This window comes from Alexandromys fortis, unplaced genomic scaffold (assembly GCF_014885135.2).
Source record: "Alexandromys fortis isolate MF-2015 unplaced genomic scaffold, M_Fortis_MF-2015_v1.1 scaffold_227, whole genome shotgun sequence".
NCBI classification, from domain to species: domain Eukaryota; kingdom Metazoa; phylum Chordata; class Mammalia; order Rodentia; family Cricetidae; genus Alexandromys; species Alexandromys fortis.
This window is the reverse complement of record NW_026068109.1, coordinates 746,506-767,034: the sequence shown is the minus strand read 5'-3', so window position 1 is coordinate 767,034 and position 20,529 is coordinate 746,506. Positions and strand designations below refer to the sequence as shown.

At 44.3% G+C, this 20,529-nt stretch overlaps 1 protein-coding gene across 2 annotated transcripts in view; it reads right to left on the bottom strand.

Moving 5' to 3' along the window:
• Cyth3 (cytohesin 3) overlaps positions 1 to 20,529 on the bottom strand; it is a 114,352-nt gene that overhangs the window by 22,778 nt on the left and 71,045 nt on the right. For both annotated transcript variants that reach the window (XM_050124376.1, XM_050124377.1), the window contains 3 exons: positions 6,244 to 6,326; positions 4,428 to 4,492; positions 3,942 to 4,008 (listed from right to left, as the gene is read on the bottom strand). In XM_050124376.1, the coding sequence (XP_049980333.1) occupies positions 3,942 to 4,008; positions 4,428 to 4,492; positions 6,244 to 6,326 (215 nt within the window). The remainder of the gene's footprint in view (positions 1 to 3,941; positions 4,009 to 4,427; positions 4,493 to 6,243; positions 6,327 to 20,529) is intronic.

The window sequence follows — 20,529 nt, the reverse complement described above, 5'->3', positions numbered from 1 at the left end:
CTCCGACCCAGGATGGACGTAGGCTAGAATCTTCCCAGTAAGCGCACCTTGGGGTGCTTACACACATTATTAGAAATGGGCTAGTCCAGGTGCGAGAATTAGCCTGTAAGAGCTAGAGTTAATGAGCCAAGCAGTGTTTAAATGAATACAGTTTGTGTGTTGTTATTTCAGGCATAAGCTAGCAGGCAGCCAGGGTGCTGGGGACTCAGCCCCGCCGCTCTAATTACAACACTGCAAGAGACACAAGCTCTGGTCATGTGAAACAGGGAAGCCACTAGTGAGTTCAGGCAAATCTATGATGGCTAATCTTGTCAACCTGACTGGACTGAGACACCTAGGTCAGTGACGGACATCTCTGGGCACTCTGTGACAATGTTTCCAGACATGATTAGACTGGAATAGACTAGATTTTGTGGGCTCTGACTTCAGTAATGTTAAGTCTTCCAGGTTGGCAGATTAAAGGTAGAAGAGCTGTGGAAGATAGGGTCTGGTATGAGGAAATGGGCTGATGGGGTGTGCATTTGAAAGGTCTATCTGGCCCCGCCCTGCTTTTCTCTGTCTTCTGTCTACATGAACAGAGGGCCATTGCCAGGCGTTCTAGTCCACGATGTTCAGCCTCACCTCAGGCCCAAAGCCATGCATCGATAGACCTTGACAAACTCTAAAACCATGGGCCCAAACTAATCTTTCCTCCTTTAAACTCCTCAGGGATCTGCCACAGCGATGAAGATTCTAAAACAGATTGTAAGCAGAGAGGAGTTGAAAGCCTGAGACTAATAAAGAAAGAGCTCCATGGGGCGGGGCAGGGGGTGGGAGACACAGGAGCAGGCACACTTTGAGTATGGTGATGAGTATTCTTAAAAAGGAGCAGTTAAGCCCAGTGTGGCTGTGCACACCTTTAATCCCAGCACTCAGGAGGCAGAGTTAGGTGGATCTCTGTGAGTTCGAGGCCAGCCTGGACTACAAAGAAAGTTCTAGGCCAGTCAGAGCTGTTACACAGAGAAATTGTCTTTAAGTAAAAAACAAAGAAACAAAGAACGGTTACACCAGGTGTGGTGGGTGGCACACACCTGCAGTTCCAGCACTTCAGAGGCTAAGGCAGGATGCCCTCGAGTTCTAGGCCAGACTGGATTACAGTGAGAGAAAGTACACAGAAGAGAAGGCCATAAGACTGGAGGGTGTGTTCATAGCTAAGGAGCACCTGCTGGCAATCACTGGCAGCTAGGAGAGAGGCCTGAACAGACTCCCTCTCCATGTTTAAGGGTGTTCATCTTGGACTCCTTGTTTCCTGTAGGAGGATTATTTCTGAGTCTTTTTGTTTGTTTTTTGAGACAGGGTTTCTCTGTAGCTTTGGAGCCTGCCCTGTAACTAGCTCTGTAGACCAGGCTGGCCTTGAACTCACAGAGATCCACCTTCCTCTGCCTCCCAAGAGCTGGGATTAAAGTCACCACCTGGCTATTTCTGAGTCTTAATCCATCTAGTTGCGGTAATCTGTTACAGAAGGTATAGGGTACTACACATTAGACAATTACTTATAAAGGAAACCAAATGTCTCAGTAAAATTCAATTTATTTATTTGTTAATTTATTTTTGAGACACGGTTTCACTGTGTAGCCCTGGCTGGCCTGGAACTCACTTTGTGGACCATGTTGGCCTCGAACTCACAAAGATCCACTTGCCTCTGCCTCCTGAGTGCTGGGATTAAAGGTGTGCACCGCCACTGCCCAGCTGATTTATTTTATGTGTGTAAGTGCTTTGCCTCCATGAATGTTTGTGCACCATGTACATGCAGCATCTGCAGAGGCCAGAAAAGGCATCAAATTCTCTGAACAGGAACCAGAACGGATGTGAGCCACCATGTGGGTTCTGAGTTTCCAACCTGCAAGTGTTCTTACCCAATGAACCACCTCCCCCGCCCCTGCTGGTGTTTATTTTTAACCAAGGTAATTTAGCCAAGTCAAGTTCATGGTGATTTCTTAGAACTTACTCCTCTTGTCTCTTATCATGGAGACTTCTGGGATCTTTCTGATGGGAGGGGTTTGTAAAAAAGGTCCCTTTATGTAACCCAGGCCACCATACCTGTCATAACCATGCCTTCTTAACCTCTCCTAGTAATTTACAAACCTTATTTCATCCCTATTTTTAATGCCAACCCAAAATCTTGACAATCATTTAAACTTATACGTACCTATCAATGCCTAGGAACCTCAGCTACCTCTATATCTTTCTCTCCTCTTCTCCTTTGCTATATTATAAAACATTCTGAGCTAATTTGGAATTCATAAAATATATTTTTCATATAACTCTCTTCTTGTTTAGACTTAGGTTTTGCTGGCTTCTTTGCATATCTTTCTGTGTGTGACCATTATAAGAGGCACTGTCACCATCTGTGATCCAGGATGAAACTGAACTGTATGACCCTCCTTCCTGCCCCAGCCTCCCCAGTGCCAGAATTACAAACTTGAGCCACCACACACCTGACTCTGTACACTTTCTGTATCCCATGGACGTATCTCTTTGTTTCAGATATATTTACTCAGCTAGTCAACAGACAATCAGAAGAGGTCTTAGTGACTAACTTTATGAGTCCTTTCATATCTAAAAATATCACTGCTTTTTTTCATTAGTGACAGTCTGGACAGAGTTCTCAGTTTTCAATCATTTCCCCTTCACACTTTAGAAGACACTGTTTGGCTACTGTTACTGACACAGCAATCTCTGGTAACGCAGCTCCAGACTTCCTTGATCTAATCAAACCTTTCCTGATTTATTTATAAACCCCAGTGCTACTTCTAGACTCCAACACAAGGAGCAAGCCAAAGTTCTTTAAGCTGTCATCACTAGAGGCTGACAGCGCCTCCTAACCCGAAGAGGCTCACTCTAAGGATTTCTTTGTGCTTTCACAGGGTGACGTGCAGCAAGACATGGGGAGTACACTGGATTCTGAGCTGCAAAGTGAGATTATCTGGTGTGTCCTTAGACTCAATGGGTGTGTGTGTCTCAAAACTCACACATTGTGTAGGTTTGAGGCCCGAACCTACAACAGCCTGTGGAGGTAGAGATGGTGAGGGTGATTAAGGTGATACATGCTCATCTGGGGTCCCTGGAGTGAGGGACTGTGGCTTCATGAAAAGAGAAACTTGCTCCACACCGCGCCACATGGAGGATCTGTAAGAAGTGGCTCTCTGCACTAGAACACAACCATGCGAGCAACCACGATGTGAGACTGCAGCCCACACAACTGCGAGAAGTAATGTCTGCTGTTTATACATTTTTTTATACATGCCAGTTCTTATGCGTCCCAGGCGGGCCTGCAGCTGGCTTTGTAGGTCCTCTTGCCCTCCTGTTTCTACCTTCCAGTGCTGGGGTTACAGCCATGCACCACCCAGCCTGGTTTTCAGTCTGTGGTATTTTGTTGCCAACAGCTCAGCTGACTAAGCCAAGTATCACAACTACATCTACAACCAAATGATTTCAGTACTTTTTTACTCAGCAAAATGCTATGTGCAGATTAAATGAGTTTTTTTTGTCTTTATTGAGCAACTTAAAAATAATTGAATAGAACCAGCAATTAGCATAACAATACCTTTCAGGTCAAAGGGACACAAAGTGAAATCTATTAAGCAATTCACCACAGTCTGACTAAACCCTGACTCCCTTGAATGTGGTGGGCAGACACCACAGGGCTGACTAGAGAGAGTATCTGGACTTGGAGCTCCCCACAAATTGAGCCCAGGGGCTCCCACTGATTGCACCTGCACTCAGAACCCCACACTGTGAGAAAGGCCATTAGGTCCAGGTAACATTTCATCCAGAAGCACCTGCTTTACCCTGCTTGTGATGAAATGAAATACCAACTCCATCTTTTCATGTTCCAGGGGAGTCAGCCACTAAAGCCAGCCAATCATTTGCACACCACAAGGCTGTAACGGTTCTCTCACCTTTTTGGGGTCCATGTTGAATTTCTTTCTTCCCATGGCTATTTGCTTGTTCCTCTGAGTAGTTTTGCTATTGGTTTTAAACAATTAAAAAAAAAAACATTAGTGAGCACTTCCACAGAGTGCAGCAGAATCACACCCTCCTGTGCCTTTTCCATCTTAGGTCAACCCGAGACACAGAGACAATGGGGTCCAGCACAGCCCACAGCCCTCAGGAACTCTTCTTCAGAAATGGTAATGGTGGAAAGCAGTGCCTTTCTAAAAAAAAAAAAAAATTAAAAATACAGCCCCTCATGACACAGAAAGATTAATCCAGAGTTCCAACCCTATAAAGTTGGTGAGGACATAGGAGGCAGGAAGGAGGAATGAATAATTCCAAAGTCTCCCACTTCCTGTCCCGCCCTTACAGCTATTGGTGAGCTCAGCTAGAGGGAAGAGGCAGGAATCAAAAGGGTAAGGAACCTGAAAGTACAGTCGTGAACACTTTACCTCTCCTCCACTGATGTTAAGTTATCGATCTCTGTCATCACTTCTGCAATTTCATATTTCAGCCTCTGTCAAAAAAAGAAAAAAGAAACTGGGTCACAAGGTATCTTAACTATCATACATTCAAAGGTTCAGAGACTCACATGAGCATCACAAGGCCAAAACTCAACACCTGTATCAGTGAGGTAGACTAAATGTCAGAGCAGCACAATGTGCACACACATGCACACACATGCACACACATGCACTCACAAAAACAGATGTCCGCCTGTCATTAGACACATCAAGGGGGTCCACTAGGCAGGTTCTGAAGTACTTGTATGGAAATAATCAAGAAGGAAGTAAACTACAGAAGCATGTAGAAGCATATAGTGGGTCCTCAGCTCACAATTGGAGGTACAGGCAGCCTCATTCTCAGAGGAAGCTGAACCCCAGATATGTCTAGGTTGACAACAGGTTTGCCAATCAATAGTCTCATGACTGTCACTTCATAAGAGATGAAAGATAAAATCCCATGGGGCTAGAGAAATGGCTCGGAAGTTAAGAGCATGTACTACTCTTCCAGACAACCTAAGTTCAATTCCCAGCACATACGTCAGTCAGGTGGCTTACAACCCCCTTTTAGTCCTACTGCAGGGAATCCCACTCCTTTGTGGCACCTGCACTCGTGTGCATTTACCCACACATATACACATAATTTAAAGTAATAATAAATATTTAAAGTGATAATTAGCTATGATTTTTTTTTAAAAAGTGAGAGAGAGAGATGAAGCCCCCAAGGACAGGCCCAACTCAGACACATCAGAAGCAGAGGGACAGAAACTGTTTACTCTCCACCGGCTGGATTCTCTGCCTCCCTGAGCCTCAGGCAGCATCCTTGGAGACAGGATGAAGTAGCCAGTGTTCAGGGAAGAGTTTATATTATTGAGCAGTATGATCACTACTGTCCAGATGATATCCATTCTCAATCCTTTAGACAAAGGACTTCTCTGGGTTGCAAGAATGCAAGCTAACCTTGAGCCAAAACTGCCACCAATTACCTCTCAAGTACAAAAACATTTTATTTAGAACCCTATTATGTGTGTGCCAACAAGTTCAAACTTAAACAAGTTCCTAGAAAGGAGCTATTGTCTAGGACAAGGCCTGCTCTACAGTCAGTGACATTTACTTTGGCAATGACAATGACTAGGAAGCTTCTCAAAAAAATGACCACACGACTGACTTTCCTGAGGAAGTTCCACACCAAAGGACCCAGGAGGCCTCTGAGCTGTCTCTGAAGTACCACAGTCATCCCAGCTCTGAAACTGTGGCTTCATTCATCTCCTCTCCTGTGGGACACCCCTCAGCCATGGCCTCTGAGTCAAGTACACAATGAGGGGAGGCAGTGTTTATCCATCTGTTTTATTCATCTTTGTTTAAATTTGTCATTCTGTCCCTACCACCACCAAGTAGGCACTTAGCATACCGCTAGAATAATCCAATAAGTGCTTGTCTGTCCACTCAAAGGATACTGGACTACCCAAAGGGCAGGCACCTATCTAAGTGCCTGGGTAAAGGGCAGCGGGTTTATCAGGCTGCTGCCACTGTCTACTCCAACACTTGTAACTCTGGGGTCACACAGTCATCTACTAGGAATGCTGGTCCCACCATTGTGGTCTCTGTTCCAGAGCTGTGCTGTCTGGGATGGAGTCTTAGCCCCCTCAGTCTGGAGAACTCCTGTCTTCTGTCTCTATGGTTCTCACATTTTTCCTATTTTCTTGAAGCTACCCTATTCAGTATTCTGCAGAAACTCAAACTGGACACTTTGCTGTTGTTTTACCTCAATGTCATCAATAAGTTCCTTTTTCCTTCGACGAATGTCCAAAAGTTCTTCTCTTTCTTCTAATGACAGGTCTTCAGGCACTGGGGAGAGAGGGGGAGGTGTCAACAACGTCAGAGGAAAGCTGATGAGGCTATGGACTGGCAGTGGGAAGCACCCTGACCTTCCCACCCCACCCCACCGAGACTGCCTGCTTCTCTAGAGGAAAACAGAAACTAAAGGACACTATCCACGTCTGCGTACACCTCACTCCACCAAAAGGTTGGTTAGCCTGCCCAGAGTCTTACTAACAACCTTCCCCACCCATAAAGCCCTGATGAGAGGTTAATATGGTGGGGTACTTCCCTGTACCCTCATGTACTGATCACTACAGACACTGGCCAACCAGCCCAGCTGGTTGAGGCCTTCCTGCCCTACTCAGCTCTCAACTGTTTCTTAGCCTTTCACTCTCAAAGTGCTACATCTGTAACACATAAAACATGCACTGAACCAGACACACAAAGCTAAGAAAGGTCAAAGTGGTTACAGTGCGGGGAGTGAGAAACAGTGGGAAAACAGACTGATGCTGACCTCCCACTCAAGCCCCACCACAGCCTTTAGAACTACAGACTTTCTTATGCATATCTAACTGATAGTATAAAAATGCCTGTCAGTCTCACTAGATTGGCTGAAGTGGGGGTGGGAGCAGGACGTGAGGAGCATAAAAGGGCACAGATACTCTGGGAAGCACTCAGGTACATCAGCACGTGCCACACCCAGCCGCTTTCTTTATATACAGTAGAAAAGCTTCCAGCAGGGCAGCAAGAAGCACAATAATGTTGAAGCAGCACATTTTATAGACTAAAAACAAAGATGTTAAATGTCATCCACAGCAAGATGAGTAAATGTGCTAGGATCTCACACAGAAGTGCGAGTGAGGAAACTGTGAGCAACAAGCGGGTGACTTCAGGACATTAGTGGAGACATCAGACACATTTCCTTATGGACCACAAAAGCAAAAAATAAGCACTATGTTGTCTAGGTATTGTCTTAGTTTTGTACCTTGCCACCATGATAAAATACCCTGATGAATGCATATTACGGGAGAAAGAGTGTATTTGGCCCACCATTCCAGTCCATTGCTGTAGGGATGCCATGGGAGATTGAACACACATCTGTGGTCAAGAGAAGAGAGCAATGAGTGTGTGAACCACAGCAGTACCCAGCCTGCTCTCTTCATTCACTAGGATCAGCCCAGAAAATGGGGCTGCCCACATTCACAGTAGGCCTTTCCCACCTCAACCCAATAGAGAAAAATCTCACATGGCCATAGCCACAAACCAACCTAATCTAGAAAATTCATCACCTAGACTTCTTTCCCAGGTGATTCTAGATTATGTCAAGTTGACAATTAAAACTAATCATCATGGCAGAGACAAAGACCCACATAGGAGCACCGGACTGAAATCTCAAGGTCCAAATCAGGAGCAGAAGGAGAGCGAGCACGAGCAAGGAACTCAGGACTGCGAGGGGTGCACCCACACACTGAGACAATGGGGATGTTCTATCGGGAACTCACCAAGGCCAGCTGGCCTGGGTCTGAAAAAGCCTGGGTTAAAACCGGTCTCACTGAACATAGTGGACAATGAGGACTACTGAGACCTCAAGAACATGGGCAATGGGTTTTTGAGCCTACTGCACGTATTAGCTTTGTGGGAGCCTAGGCAGTCTGGATGCTCACCTTACGAGACCTGGATGGAGGAGGGTGGTCCTTGGACTTCCCACAGGGCAGAGAACCCTGATTGCTCTTTGGGCTGAGGAGGGGGGGGGACTTGATTGGGGGAGGGGGAGGGAAAGGGGAGGCGGAGGTGGGGAAGAGACAGAAATCTTTAATAAATTTAAAAAAAAAAGAAAAAAAAACTAATCATCATGGGACTGGACAGATGGTTCAGCAATTAAGAGCACGGCTGCTCTTCCAGAGGACCTGGGTTCAATTCCCAGTACCCACATGGCAGCTAACAACTCTCTGTAACTCCAGTTTCAGGAAATCCAACACTCTCACATAGACATATACACAGGGAAAACCCAGTTCATATAAAGTAAAAATAACTTAAAAAAAGAAAAAAACCCTAACATCAAAGGCATTTAAACATGTCATAAAATAACCAGAACAATAAATGCAGTGTCCATAAAGAGCATGGCCTCTAGGGAGGGAAGAAAGCATGGAAGAAAGGTGAAAAGCAGAGAAGACTTAGTATTACTAATTTCCTTCTTCCTCTACTAGCTCTAAACCGAAACTGAATGACACCTTAGCAATGTTCTCAGGCAATCTTCTAAGCCACGGTATTACAAAGGAGAGAGCTACTAGACAGGGCTGTGAAACAACTGAACCCCTCAGACACCATGAAGACAGCCATTATTATCTCTATTTTATAACTGCAGCCAAGAGAGATTAAATGATTTTCCCTAGAGAAGAGATACTGAAAACATAATGGGGCTGGAAAGATGTCTCCGTAGTTAAGAGTACTTGCTGCTCCATCAAGAGCCTCAGAGTTTGATGATCCTACTACCCACAACAGGCAGTTCACAAGTCTCCATGACTCTGAATACAATAGTTTATATGCCCCTTCTAGAATCATTGGACAGATGAACATACACACACACACACACACACACACACACACACACACACACACACACAAATAAAATCTTTTTAAAAGAAATAATGCCCCACAAAACCATGTGTATCCAGTAAACATGAACACACACATCCAGATGTTCAACATCAAGCACGAACAACTCAGATTTACAAGTTGTGCAGCATGCACTGGGTCAAACTAGGAGCTCCACGGGTCCCTAAAACCACCATCTTCCTTCTGCTTTACAGAGTGCCAGCTTCATCACGAAACTGGCTTCTACCCCATAGAGCTAAGGCTACGTGCCTTCTCACCCCAGGATCCTCAAGCTTCCTCCCAGAAGGTCCTATAGGACATCTCCTTAACTCTCACTGGCCAAACCTGTCTCAGGTCCCAGTTTACACTAATCAGCAAAAGCAGAAGACATGCCCGACACATATAGCATTCAAAGATAAGATATAAAGGAAGGAAGTCAAGAATTCATATTGGAGAAAACCAGCAATGCCCAACACCCAGAAAGATGAAGCATAAGCAAGCATACACTTTTTGTCTCTTCAAAGTTATTACTCTTACCACAAGCATCTACTCTAACAAAAAGAATATTTCTCAAAATAGCCAGCTTCCAGAGTGGTGTCAGCCTGATATCTGAGAAAATGTACTCCAGTCTGTCCACCAAACAGATCAGCCTCCTGAAATTAACTCTAAGTAAACCTTTCTTCTGCAGATTTCTGCAATATGCATGTACAAAGCAGGGGTCTGGAAAGAGAGCTGTAGGCCTCAACTTCTGCAAGACAGTTTTTCTAAAAACTTCTACCAAGTCTTCCTCCTCCCACCTGAGGACCAGAGGGCTGCCAAGAGTAAATAAAGATGAATGGAAACACTGGGATTATTTCCTTCTGACGATTCCAATGTTCCTTCAATTGGAAACATGCCATGGACTGCCTGAGTTTTTCCCTTCCTACAATGCCTGTCTTATCCTTTAAAGGTAATGAGTAACTAAACAATGAAAGGTTGCTCATTCATGTTACCAGGAATTCCAACCAAAACCTGCTTGTCTAAAAAAAGAGAGGAGCTGCCGAGATGGCCTAGCCAGTAGAAGTAATTCTTGTTAAACCCAGCATGAGTTTGATCCCCAGGACCCACAAGGTGGAAGGAGAGAACTGACTCTTGCAAGTTGTCCTCTGACCTCCACACACATACCATGGTGTGGAATGCACATGCATGCACACACACGAAATGTGATTTTAAAAAGGTAACTTGTGTCAGGTCTGATGATAGTGTTATAGTTACCTAGGAAATATCTTCATTTTCTAGAGATTCATACTCAAGTATTTTGGGGTACAAGGCTATTATATCTAAATTTTGCTCTGAAAGATTTCAGAAAAAAAAGAACTGAGCAAACTAAAAACTATTGAATCTATTTGGTTGGTTATCAGTTCTACATTCTAAGTTTGACGTTTCTAGGCTGGATGTTGTAGCATGAATTCTAATTGTTCTTAATAAAAACTCGGAGTCAGCTATCGGGGTGAAAGCTGAAGGATCAGAGAATTGCGGCAGCCACTAGAGTTCTTACCTCTACCAGTGCACAGACCATAGGGGCAATCCTGTCCTCAGACTGCCTGCTTCAGACTGCTGCCTCGGACTCACTGAGCTCCTGTCTCCTCCCGCCTTATATTCCTCTCTCCGCCCAGCCACATCACTCCTGTCTCCACCTCCCTAGTGCTGGGATTAAGGGGATGTGACTCCTAAGTGCTGGGATCATCTTTGTGTGGGCTCTGTTTCTCTTTTAGACTGGATCAATTTTAGGTAGTCCAGTGTGGCCTTGAACTAACGGAGATCCCTCTGCCCCTGCCTCCTGAGTCCTGAGATTAAAGGTGTGTGCTACCACTGCCTGGCCTCTAGTGGCTTAACTCTGCATTCTGATCTTCAGGCAAACTTTATTTGTTAAAACACAAAATTTCACCATATGCTGTGGGAACTCCTTCTGTCAATGGCCTTCGAGATGCTGGACCACTTTGGGCATGGTCTTGGGGTACTATAAAAACAGATGTAGAAATGTGTGGTCTCTCTTGGCTGCTGGATTCGGTTCCTGTTCCCCACTCGTGCAGAGGACTGTTGTTCCTTGAGTCTACCCCTAAAGAACCCTTTATTATACTCAATTCTCAGCTAGAGTGGGACGACTTTATTGCAGTCCTCTATAACCACAGGGTGTGGCAGGGCAAGTTTTTACTCCTAGCACTTAGGGGACAAGAGCAAGTGGATCTTTGTGCGTTCAATACCAGCCTGGTTTTCATATCAAGTTCCATGCTAGCCAAGGCTACATGGTGAGACCCTGTTGGGGGGGGGGAGAAAAGGAAGGAAAACAAAAAAATTAAAATTTCTCATGATAAAAAATGATCCCTCCTACCCCCAAAAAAACCACTTGGCCTTGGCCTTAAATGGTTAGTATCATCTCTTCTATAACATCTTTTGAAGGATTTGGCAGAAACAGGCCTGGGAAATAACAGAGCACTCTTCAGCACTGACTAACGGGGTTGGAGTAGTGTTAACTCAGTGCACATGTTAACGCACAGGATAAAAGAACATGGTAGACTATTCCTGGACCAATCTCTGCACTGCTTCTGTCACTTTTCCACCTTGCCGTGATGCCAGAGAAGGCCCCATCAACATCACCAGCAGAATCTCCCTACAGCCACAGATCTGCTGACTCACAGCCATTTCACATGTAGAGTGAAACACAGGCAGTGCTCAGGGGAGGCTAACTATCCTTCCCCAGTGACACACAATCTTTAATAGAGGGCTTGGACTCACAGCCTGACATCTTGTACACGCTGTCACTTTGACTCTCTTGGCTTAGGTGACACTCTTGACAAAGATGTCATAATGAAAACTATTTCCTCCTACTTACAATAAGAAAAAAAGGCATAGCCTGGCGGTACACACCTTTACTGCCGAGACTGTAGAGGCAGAGGCAGGCAGATCTCTGTGTGTTCACTGCCAGACTAGTCTACAAAAGGTATTCAAGGACAGCCAGGGTTCCACAGAGAAACCCTGTCTCAAAAAACCAAAAAGGAAAAAAAGAAAAAAAAAAAGACAATGGTTTCCATCCATCATGGTGTTTACCAATTATAAGAAGTGCTCAACAGAAGGAGTATCTCCATAACAGAAGCAACACGAAGCAAAGGCTCCCTCTGTGCTTTCTTTCCTGGCTGTAAAAATGGATGACAGCTTCACTGTGGAGGGCCTTGACGTCACCTGTCTGTGAGCTGAGTTTTCAGCAGAGGTGGGGTGTGCCTTCTGGGAGGCTAAGGGAGTCATCTGATATAGTACTGTTTCTCCTGAGTGTGACATCAACCTGAAGTCAGCAGCACGCAGTGAAGAACAGTCGACGGACAGTACATTTCTTGTGAGCACATTTGTTCTGATGAAACCTCGGCTGGTGCTCAGAGTGCGGCTTCCACATCTTCTAGAAGGAGGGCTGGGGGGTCTGCTGCAACAGCACAGTTTCCATTACGCCCTACTGAATGAAGGTCTTTTACACAGACCTTCTTGGGAGTCTCTTCACTATTTCTCAGTCAACGGTGACGCTCACAACACACGCACCTTTCCACCTACTGTGTATCGGTGCGCACCTCTATTTGCTGTAACTGATGTTAGTGTCACTGTTTCTTTTCCAGTTTAGAAAACTGTCAAACATCAGTTCATCAGACTAGAAGTACTCTGTGGTAAGCCTTTCTTGACATTCCTAATGTAAGTCTTTGTGAGGATTCAGTCTCCACCCCATTCCCTTTTCCCTTTCCTCCCTTTTATTTGTGATGCTGGGTATGGAAGTCTTGGCATGTTAGGCAGTTACACCACAGAACTATATCCCAGTCCAGCTTTGATCCTTTTTCTGTTGGGGGTTGGCAGGCTTTGCATATGCCAAGCCACTGAGCTACATCTCCAACCCTTTCTTACTTTGAGACAGTCTTGCTAAGTTGTCCAGATTGGCCTTGAGCTCACCCAGTGTTTAGGCTGGGGGAAGGGGTAGGCAAAGGTGGAGACTGCTCAGTTTATGACATCTCACTATATCCTGCACCAAGGCCAGAGTAGTGAATATAGAGGTGTGGGTGAGAAGCGCCTCCTCATGATACAGAGCAGTCAAGGCAGAGAGACAGGGAGGACACTACCGGAACATGTCCATGCACGTTCTCGCTGTGGTATAAAAGAAGGGATTCTTTGACGAATCCTCCCAGAAATCACAGTGTTTGTAAGACATGGCCATTCTTGTAGAAGGTGCTGAGAGAACCACCAGTGTGGTCAGGAGCAAAACAGGGAAGCCTGACAAACACTGGGTACCACCACCCCATCTCAGAACACCAGGAGGCTATGAAGCCAATCATTTCAGGAGCTACTCAACAAGTTTGAGATATGATGACCATGTGAAAGTACACCTCATATAAACCCTGTGACACACAACTTTTTCATGTCAACAGGTATGTTATGTGAACAAAATAATGTTTTCCTGCACTGGCTTTCCAGGGTGACAGTCTACAGCTCTGACCAGTGTTTCCCACACTTCTTACTGAATGAGGGTGAGTGGTGGTGACATCTGGATTAAGCTATTGAAGATCTGGGGATTTGGGCTGTAGTTTTGTGGTTTTCATTTATTCCAACTCTGAGTCTGCTGTATCCAGGGTCTCATTCCTGGTCAGATTTGTGTCTGTTCCTCACTGTGAATTCCTGTTCCTAGAAATGCTTTTGAAGGCTCCAGCTCATGTTTCACTGTCTTGCCTCAGTCCCTCTCTCGTTCTTGTCCCTCTCCCCACTAGTGTTACTGTTTCCCACTACTCTAAATGCTGATTTTTACACAGTTTGCTTACGTTAAGCTTTGAATATCTGAAGTTATTTTCTATAAAAATTCTTGTAATTTTCATTTTTCCTCAAATGAATTTAAACTTCTCTCTTATTTACAATGAATCAAAATATTTGTGCTTGTAAAAAAAAATAACAAATGCTGATTAACTACAATGACTAGTCTGGCAGTAAAATCCCTGAAGCAGGTTGACTCTTCCACAGAATTCTGACCACATGGAGACAGGTCTAAGTTCTTCATTTGCATAATGAGGGGTTGTATAGAGTCAGAGACTTCTAAGAAAGCAACAGGACCGAAAGCATGAGTCTATGATAGTTGTAAGACAACAGGCAGAGCTTCAATATTTTGGTCCAAATTCTGGATAGCTAACCTAAATGTTTTCACAAAGGAAAACAGGAAGGCAGGCAGGCAGGCAGGCAGGAAATACTGTGTTTCTGCCACTGGCAAGGCTTCAGAGAAGATTCAGAACAAATTCATGTCCTGGACCAGTCTTTGCTTTCTCAGGTACCTGCCTCCCTCAAAAGATCTGCAAAAATTAGGTTGGTCAAAAGATCTGCAAAAATTAGGTTGGTGAAGTCTGCTATCAGCCATGGGTAACTAAAACTGAACTTAAATTTTTGACCAAAATGAAGGGAAAATTAGACAAAATTCCAAACATTGTAAAATGTCTTTCAGAAAAGAGGTGAAACAAGCTACTTTTTCAGACGGCAAAACTTAAAAATTATTAATCTTTAGAAGATCTGTAGGTGGGTGGGCAAGGGGTATCAAATGAAAATCTATACAAAACATTGTCAAGTGCTCAAAGGGCAGTTGTGTGAGCAAAGATTTTTCCAGTCTTGATGCAAATCTCTCGAAAAGATTTACTGCTGCTGTTGAAAACAAGAGCAAACAGGGTACTGGTTCAGCAGCTCTGTAAAAGTAAAGAACACAGGACAGGGAAGAATTAAAAGTGCATTGCTATGAACCTCTTAACCTAGTTAGACACAGTAATGCACACCTGCAAACTCAGCACTCAGAAAACTGAGTCTACAGAACCATCCTAAGTTCAAGGCCATCTAGAGCTACCAAGTGAGACCTTGTCTCAAAACAAAACAAAAAAGGAGAAAACTATTATTCTCCTGCACAGAAATGGTGTATATTTGGTGGGAGACTATGATAAGTTGAATGGACATATTATAGGGATGGGGAGATGATTCAGAGGTTAAGAGCACTGGCAGAGGACCTGGGTTCGATTCCCAGAGTTCCCTTGGCAGCTCACAACCATCTGTCACTCTAGGGGATCTTCTGGTCTCTGCAGGCAACAACCATGGACATGGTGGATAGTCATACAAAAGGCAAAATGCCCATACACTAAACAGATAAACAGCACTGTCTTTAAAAGAGTATAGTACAATGGTTGGGAAGATGGCTGAGTGGGTAAAAGCACTTGCTATGCAAGCGTGCGGAACTGAATGCAAGTCTCTAGCACCCACATAAGAAGCTGCTGTGGCTGTGCACAACTGAAACCCAAGGACTGTGGGCTACCAGGACTTACTAGCCCCCTGCATGGCTCAAGTGAGTAAGACAGAGAGTGGTAGAACAGGACACTGAGCATCCTCCTCTCTCCTGTACATATGCCCCCACACAGAAATACAGCCCCCACCCTACACAAAAACCCTAAAGCAACTAATCATTTTTTTTTCTTTCTCTTCCTTTTTTTTTTTTTTTTGGTTTTTCAAGACAGGGTTTCTCTGTGTAATAGCCCTGGCTGTCCTGGAACTCACTCTGTACACCAGGCTGGCCCTGAACTCAAGAGATCTGCCTGCCTCTGCTTCCCAAGTGCTGGGATTAAAGGCGTGCACAACCACCTCCACCTCCCACCTGCAACTAACAAATTTTGCACTAACAATATTGTGTTGAGAAAGTGGAATTACTGCTTTGTTTACCACATTTAGTAAAATTCAAGAATCAATTATACCCTTTCTCACAGACACTGAAATGTAGAAATATTTATATCTCAGAATCAATGAATAATAGGGGACTTTTGTACATAGTTTAGTAGATGTACTGGTATTTAACATTTATAATGATATTAAAAATAAAAGAGATTCTTTTTTATTCATTTTATTGAGCTCTACATTTTTCTCTGCTTCCCTTCTTTCCTCTCCCCTCCCCTCCAGCCCTCTCCCATGGTCCCCATGCTCCCAATTTACTCAGGAGATCTTGTCTTTTTCTACTTCCCATGTACATTGGATCTATGTATGTCTCTCTTAGGGTTCTCATTGTGTCTAGGTTCTCTGGGATTGTGCTTTGTTGGCTGGTTTACTTTGCTTTATGTTTAAAAACACTTATGAGTGAGTACATATGATAATTGTCTTTCTGTGTCTGGGTTACCTCACTCAATATGATGTTTTCTAGCTCCATCCATTTGCCTGCAAATTTCAAGATGTTATTTTTTTTCTGCTGTGTAGTACTCCATTGTGTAAATGTACCACATTTTTCTTATCTATTCTTCAGTCGAGGGGCATCTAGGCTGTTTCCAGGTTCTGACTATGACAAACAAAGCTGCTATGAACATAGTTGTGCACATGTCCTTATGGCACAATTGAGCAGCCTTTGGATATATACCCAAAAGTGGTTGTTTTCTAATTTTCAAATAAAGAGTATCTTAAAGACGAGAAAGGACTTTCTAACAATGAACTTACATTAACAGTCTCATTGTGTGACGAGTTATAAGTTGCAAGAGGCTGTGATTTTCTTGGTTATGGGTTGCTGCTGTAGCTAAAGTTACCCTCCTAACTCACATTCTCACTCTCACGCACATTCTCTGTGTGTCACACACATCATCAGAATTAACATTCTGCTTCACAACTCTCCTGAGGAAAGACAAGATCCAAGACTTATGAACTGTGACCAGAAACATTATGTTTTAGGGACAAGAAGTCAAACATGATAACAAATTATCCAATGAATAGAAATGTGATCACTTGATTACTAACTAACCCATATGTTTTTGGCTCTTAGCTGCAGACTAAAAACACTGCAACTTTTAAATTTACTTTCATTTCAAGTAATAAACACCAATGCAGTAAGGCTAACTTTCCTGTTGCCATTTGATGTATTTTCCTTATTTTTTTTTGGTCAGTTCAGGGACATGCCATGATGTGGGAGTGTCATATATCAATCTGTTGATTTCATTGGTTAAGTAATAAACACACTGCTTGGCCTCATAGCTTAGAACATAGGTGGGTGGAGTAAACAGAATAGGATGCTGGGAGGAAGAGGAAGTGAGCAGAGACCCGACAGCTCTGCTCTCTGGAGCAGAGACGCCATGCTCAGCTCTCCCGGGTAGACGCGATAGCTCTGCGCTCTGAGGCAGACACATGAAGCTCAGACCCAGGATGGAAATAGGCTAGAATCTTCCTGGTAAGTGCACCTTGGGGTGCTTACACACCTTATTAGAAATGGGCTAAATTAATATGTGAGAATTAGCCTAGAAGAGGCTAGATAGAAATGGGCCAAGCAGTCTTTAAATGAATACAGTTTGTGTGTTGTTATTTTGGGCATAAGCTAGCAGGCGGCTGGGGTGCTGGGGACGCAGCCCCGCTGCTCCTATTTCAACAATGCCAGTTGTACATGATACTAGCAAGGCATGAGTCTGGACACTGGTCTCTGCTGATTTACTAAATAGGAATATTCCTCACAATACATTTCCTACATTCCAAATGCCAATGATGCAAATATCACTAAGTCTGGGTTCAGAACAACCACAAGGGAGATTTGACAGCAAGAACAAAAGGGCAGCTGGGGCCAACAGGAACAAGCACTGAGCTTTGGATCTCATCACCAAGAGCCACTTGACCTCCAACAGGTGATAAGACCAGTCCAAACATTCAAATCCAAGTGGGTCACTTGGCCAGTCACATGACTACCGCAGGAAGATGAGGAGGAGAGCTGCAGCTAGCCAGAGTATGGGGTGAGTCACAGGGCCAGGTAGGAACTCAGGGCCTCAAGCTCACATGTGAATCCCTAGTGGCTGCAGGAAAGTGTCAGCTTTCACACTGGTTACACCCTCTTGGGTCCCCTCAGCGTCCACTGTCCCTCTTTAGTGTTCCAGGATGCTTGTTTAGTCTTCTTTGAATTAAGTAAAACAACTGAAGAAAAAGAAAAACCACCGTTGAAAGGACAACCACAGAGAGAAAAGATCTGAGACAGGCGCTGAGCTATGCCAGAGAGAATAAATAATCACAGACTCCCTCGAGCCACTCTGAAGGAAAGTCAGGTACACAGACAGCATCTCACAGACTAAGAACTAGGAACCGACAAGAGCAGCCAGTGGACGGGAACAAAAACAAGCTTCGCCCAAGGTATGGACAGTTATAAACCATAAACAGTAGACCTGACTAGATTTTATACTAAAACTTCTGGGCTAAGCAGGAAAGGAATCAAGCTTCAAATCCCAATGATGGGAAGGTAGATAAAGATCAGAATGAGGGGAAATATCAACATTTAGAAAAGATAAGCAGACAAGTGGGCCAAGGTGGTAGCCCTTATTCCTTCCCCAACACAAGATAAATCAAAAACAAGAAAAGAGACACAACACCATTAGAGACACAAAATATAAAGTATCAAAGCAAGAAAAAAAATAGCATACAGTTTTCTACTGTTGGAGAGAAAAAAACAAGTCCACAGTAACTTATAGTTTCTTATAACTTACAGTCATGAAAGAGAACCTGTTTCTCACCAGTGCCTCCAGACTATTTTAAGGGCGGTGGTGGCACATGCCTTTAATCCCAGCACTCGGGAGGCAGAGGCAGGCGGATCTCTGTGAGTTCGAGACCAGCCTGGTCTACAAGAGCTAGTTCCAGGACAGGCTCCAAAACCACAGAGAAACCCTGTCTCGAGGAAAGAAAAAAAAAAAGACACTCCTATGACCAAGGAAGAGGACAAACGTGACATGAGCAGGCTGAGGTCTGCACCAAGCCTCACATCTCATCGCACTCTGGAGAAGACAAAGCCCACATCCTTGAAGGAAGAAACCACAGAGCCAGGAGCTGCAGACACCCCAGTTGTTACACCCCCGCTGCTAGGCACCTCAGTCAAGTCCCCAAACACCACGTGCTCAACCCCCACATGACTTGCCAGCTGAACACAGCAGGATGAGTGAACCCAGCAAACCAAGAGACAGCACGCTACTGCATTTTCTAAGACTTGGGGAATGTGACACACAGCAATGTGTAATTGGTACGTAGACAATGAATATCAAAGGTTAAATTTAAAACCCTGAAGTTTCAAAACTGGACAAAAAATAAATCTGACAAAAAATAAATCTAAGTTTTATGTAAAAGAGACACATTTACAATAAACACAGTATGTAATAATTAAAAATAAAAGCACAGGCCGGGCAGTGGTGGCGCACGACTTTAATCCCAGTACTCAGGAGGCAGAGGCAGGCGGATCTCTGTGAGTTCGAGGCCAGCCTGGTCTACAAGAGCTAGTTCCAGGACAGAAACCAAAAACTATGGAGAAACCCTGTCTCAAAAAATCCAAAATAAATAAATATATAAAAGCACAGAAAGCAGTGGGAAGGGATAGTTCAATGTGTTAAGCACTTGCCATGGAAGCATAAGGCCCTGAGTTCACATCCCCAGAGTTGGGGGGAAGGTAAGGCAGAGAGGGAGATATACACACATGGGGCTGTGTGTGTGTGTGAATGTGTGTGTCTGTGTATGTGTACCATATATGTGCAAGAGCCTAGAAAGGTCAAAAGCGGCCGTCAGATACACATAGTTCTAAGTCCCCATGTGGATGCTGGCACTAAACTTGAATCCTCTGTAAGAGAAGCAAGTGTTCTTAACTGCTGAGCAATCTCGCCAGCCTCCAAGACCACATTTTCACAGGGAACATTGAGAATAGGCCAAGAACAGACAAAAGTAATCCATGGTGATAGAAATCTGAGCAGTGGTTAATCTGGGGGTTGGAAGGTGCTGCCTGAGAAGGGCAGGGCAGAGCTTCTGTGGTGGTGCCAAGTACTCTCTATTTTAACGTGGGTGGTCACTTCACAGTGCATGTACCCAGCAGATACAGACATAAGACAGCTTGAGCTCTAGGGTACACTTAGCATTTGGGTGCTGTGTTAGCCAGATTCTTGTCACCAAGACAAACATCCAAGATAATCAGCTACAAAAGGTTTATTCTGGCTTGGAGTTTCGGAGGTTTTAGTCCATAGTTGTTTGGCCTGTTGTTTCTGGGCTTGGGACAAGGGACAAAAGGTCAGGAAGAAACTACTTCATAGCCAGGTATGATCAAGAGAGAGGAAAAAACAAGAATCTAAAAATCCCCTTGAAGAACACACCTCTGATGTCTGATGACTACAGTCTCCCTCTGTACCTCATCTCTTCAAGGTCCACCATCTCTCAAAAGTGCCATAATGGGAACTAAGTCTTTACCATAGAAGACTTTGGCAAGTATTTGCAACCCAAATTATAGCACACACTTTATTATCCTTAAAAGTCTCCATCTAGGGACTAGGGGATGATTTAGGGGGTTAGAGTGCTTGCTCTGCAAACATAAGAACCTAGGCTGAAATCCCAAGCATCATGTAAGAATCCAGGTATGGCTATGCAAGCCTGTAACCCTGGCACCAGAGGAGTAAAGACAGGTGATCCCAAGAGCCCACTGGCCAGCCAGCTTAGCCCGACCAAGTTTCTGGTTCAAAGAGAGGTTCTGTCTCGATACAGTAAAGAATCTACTCTGACTGTACATCTGCACACAGGAACACATGCGTATCTCTCTCTCCCTCCCTACTCCCCTCTCTCTCTCACACACACACTTCTT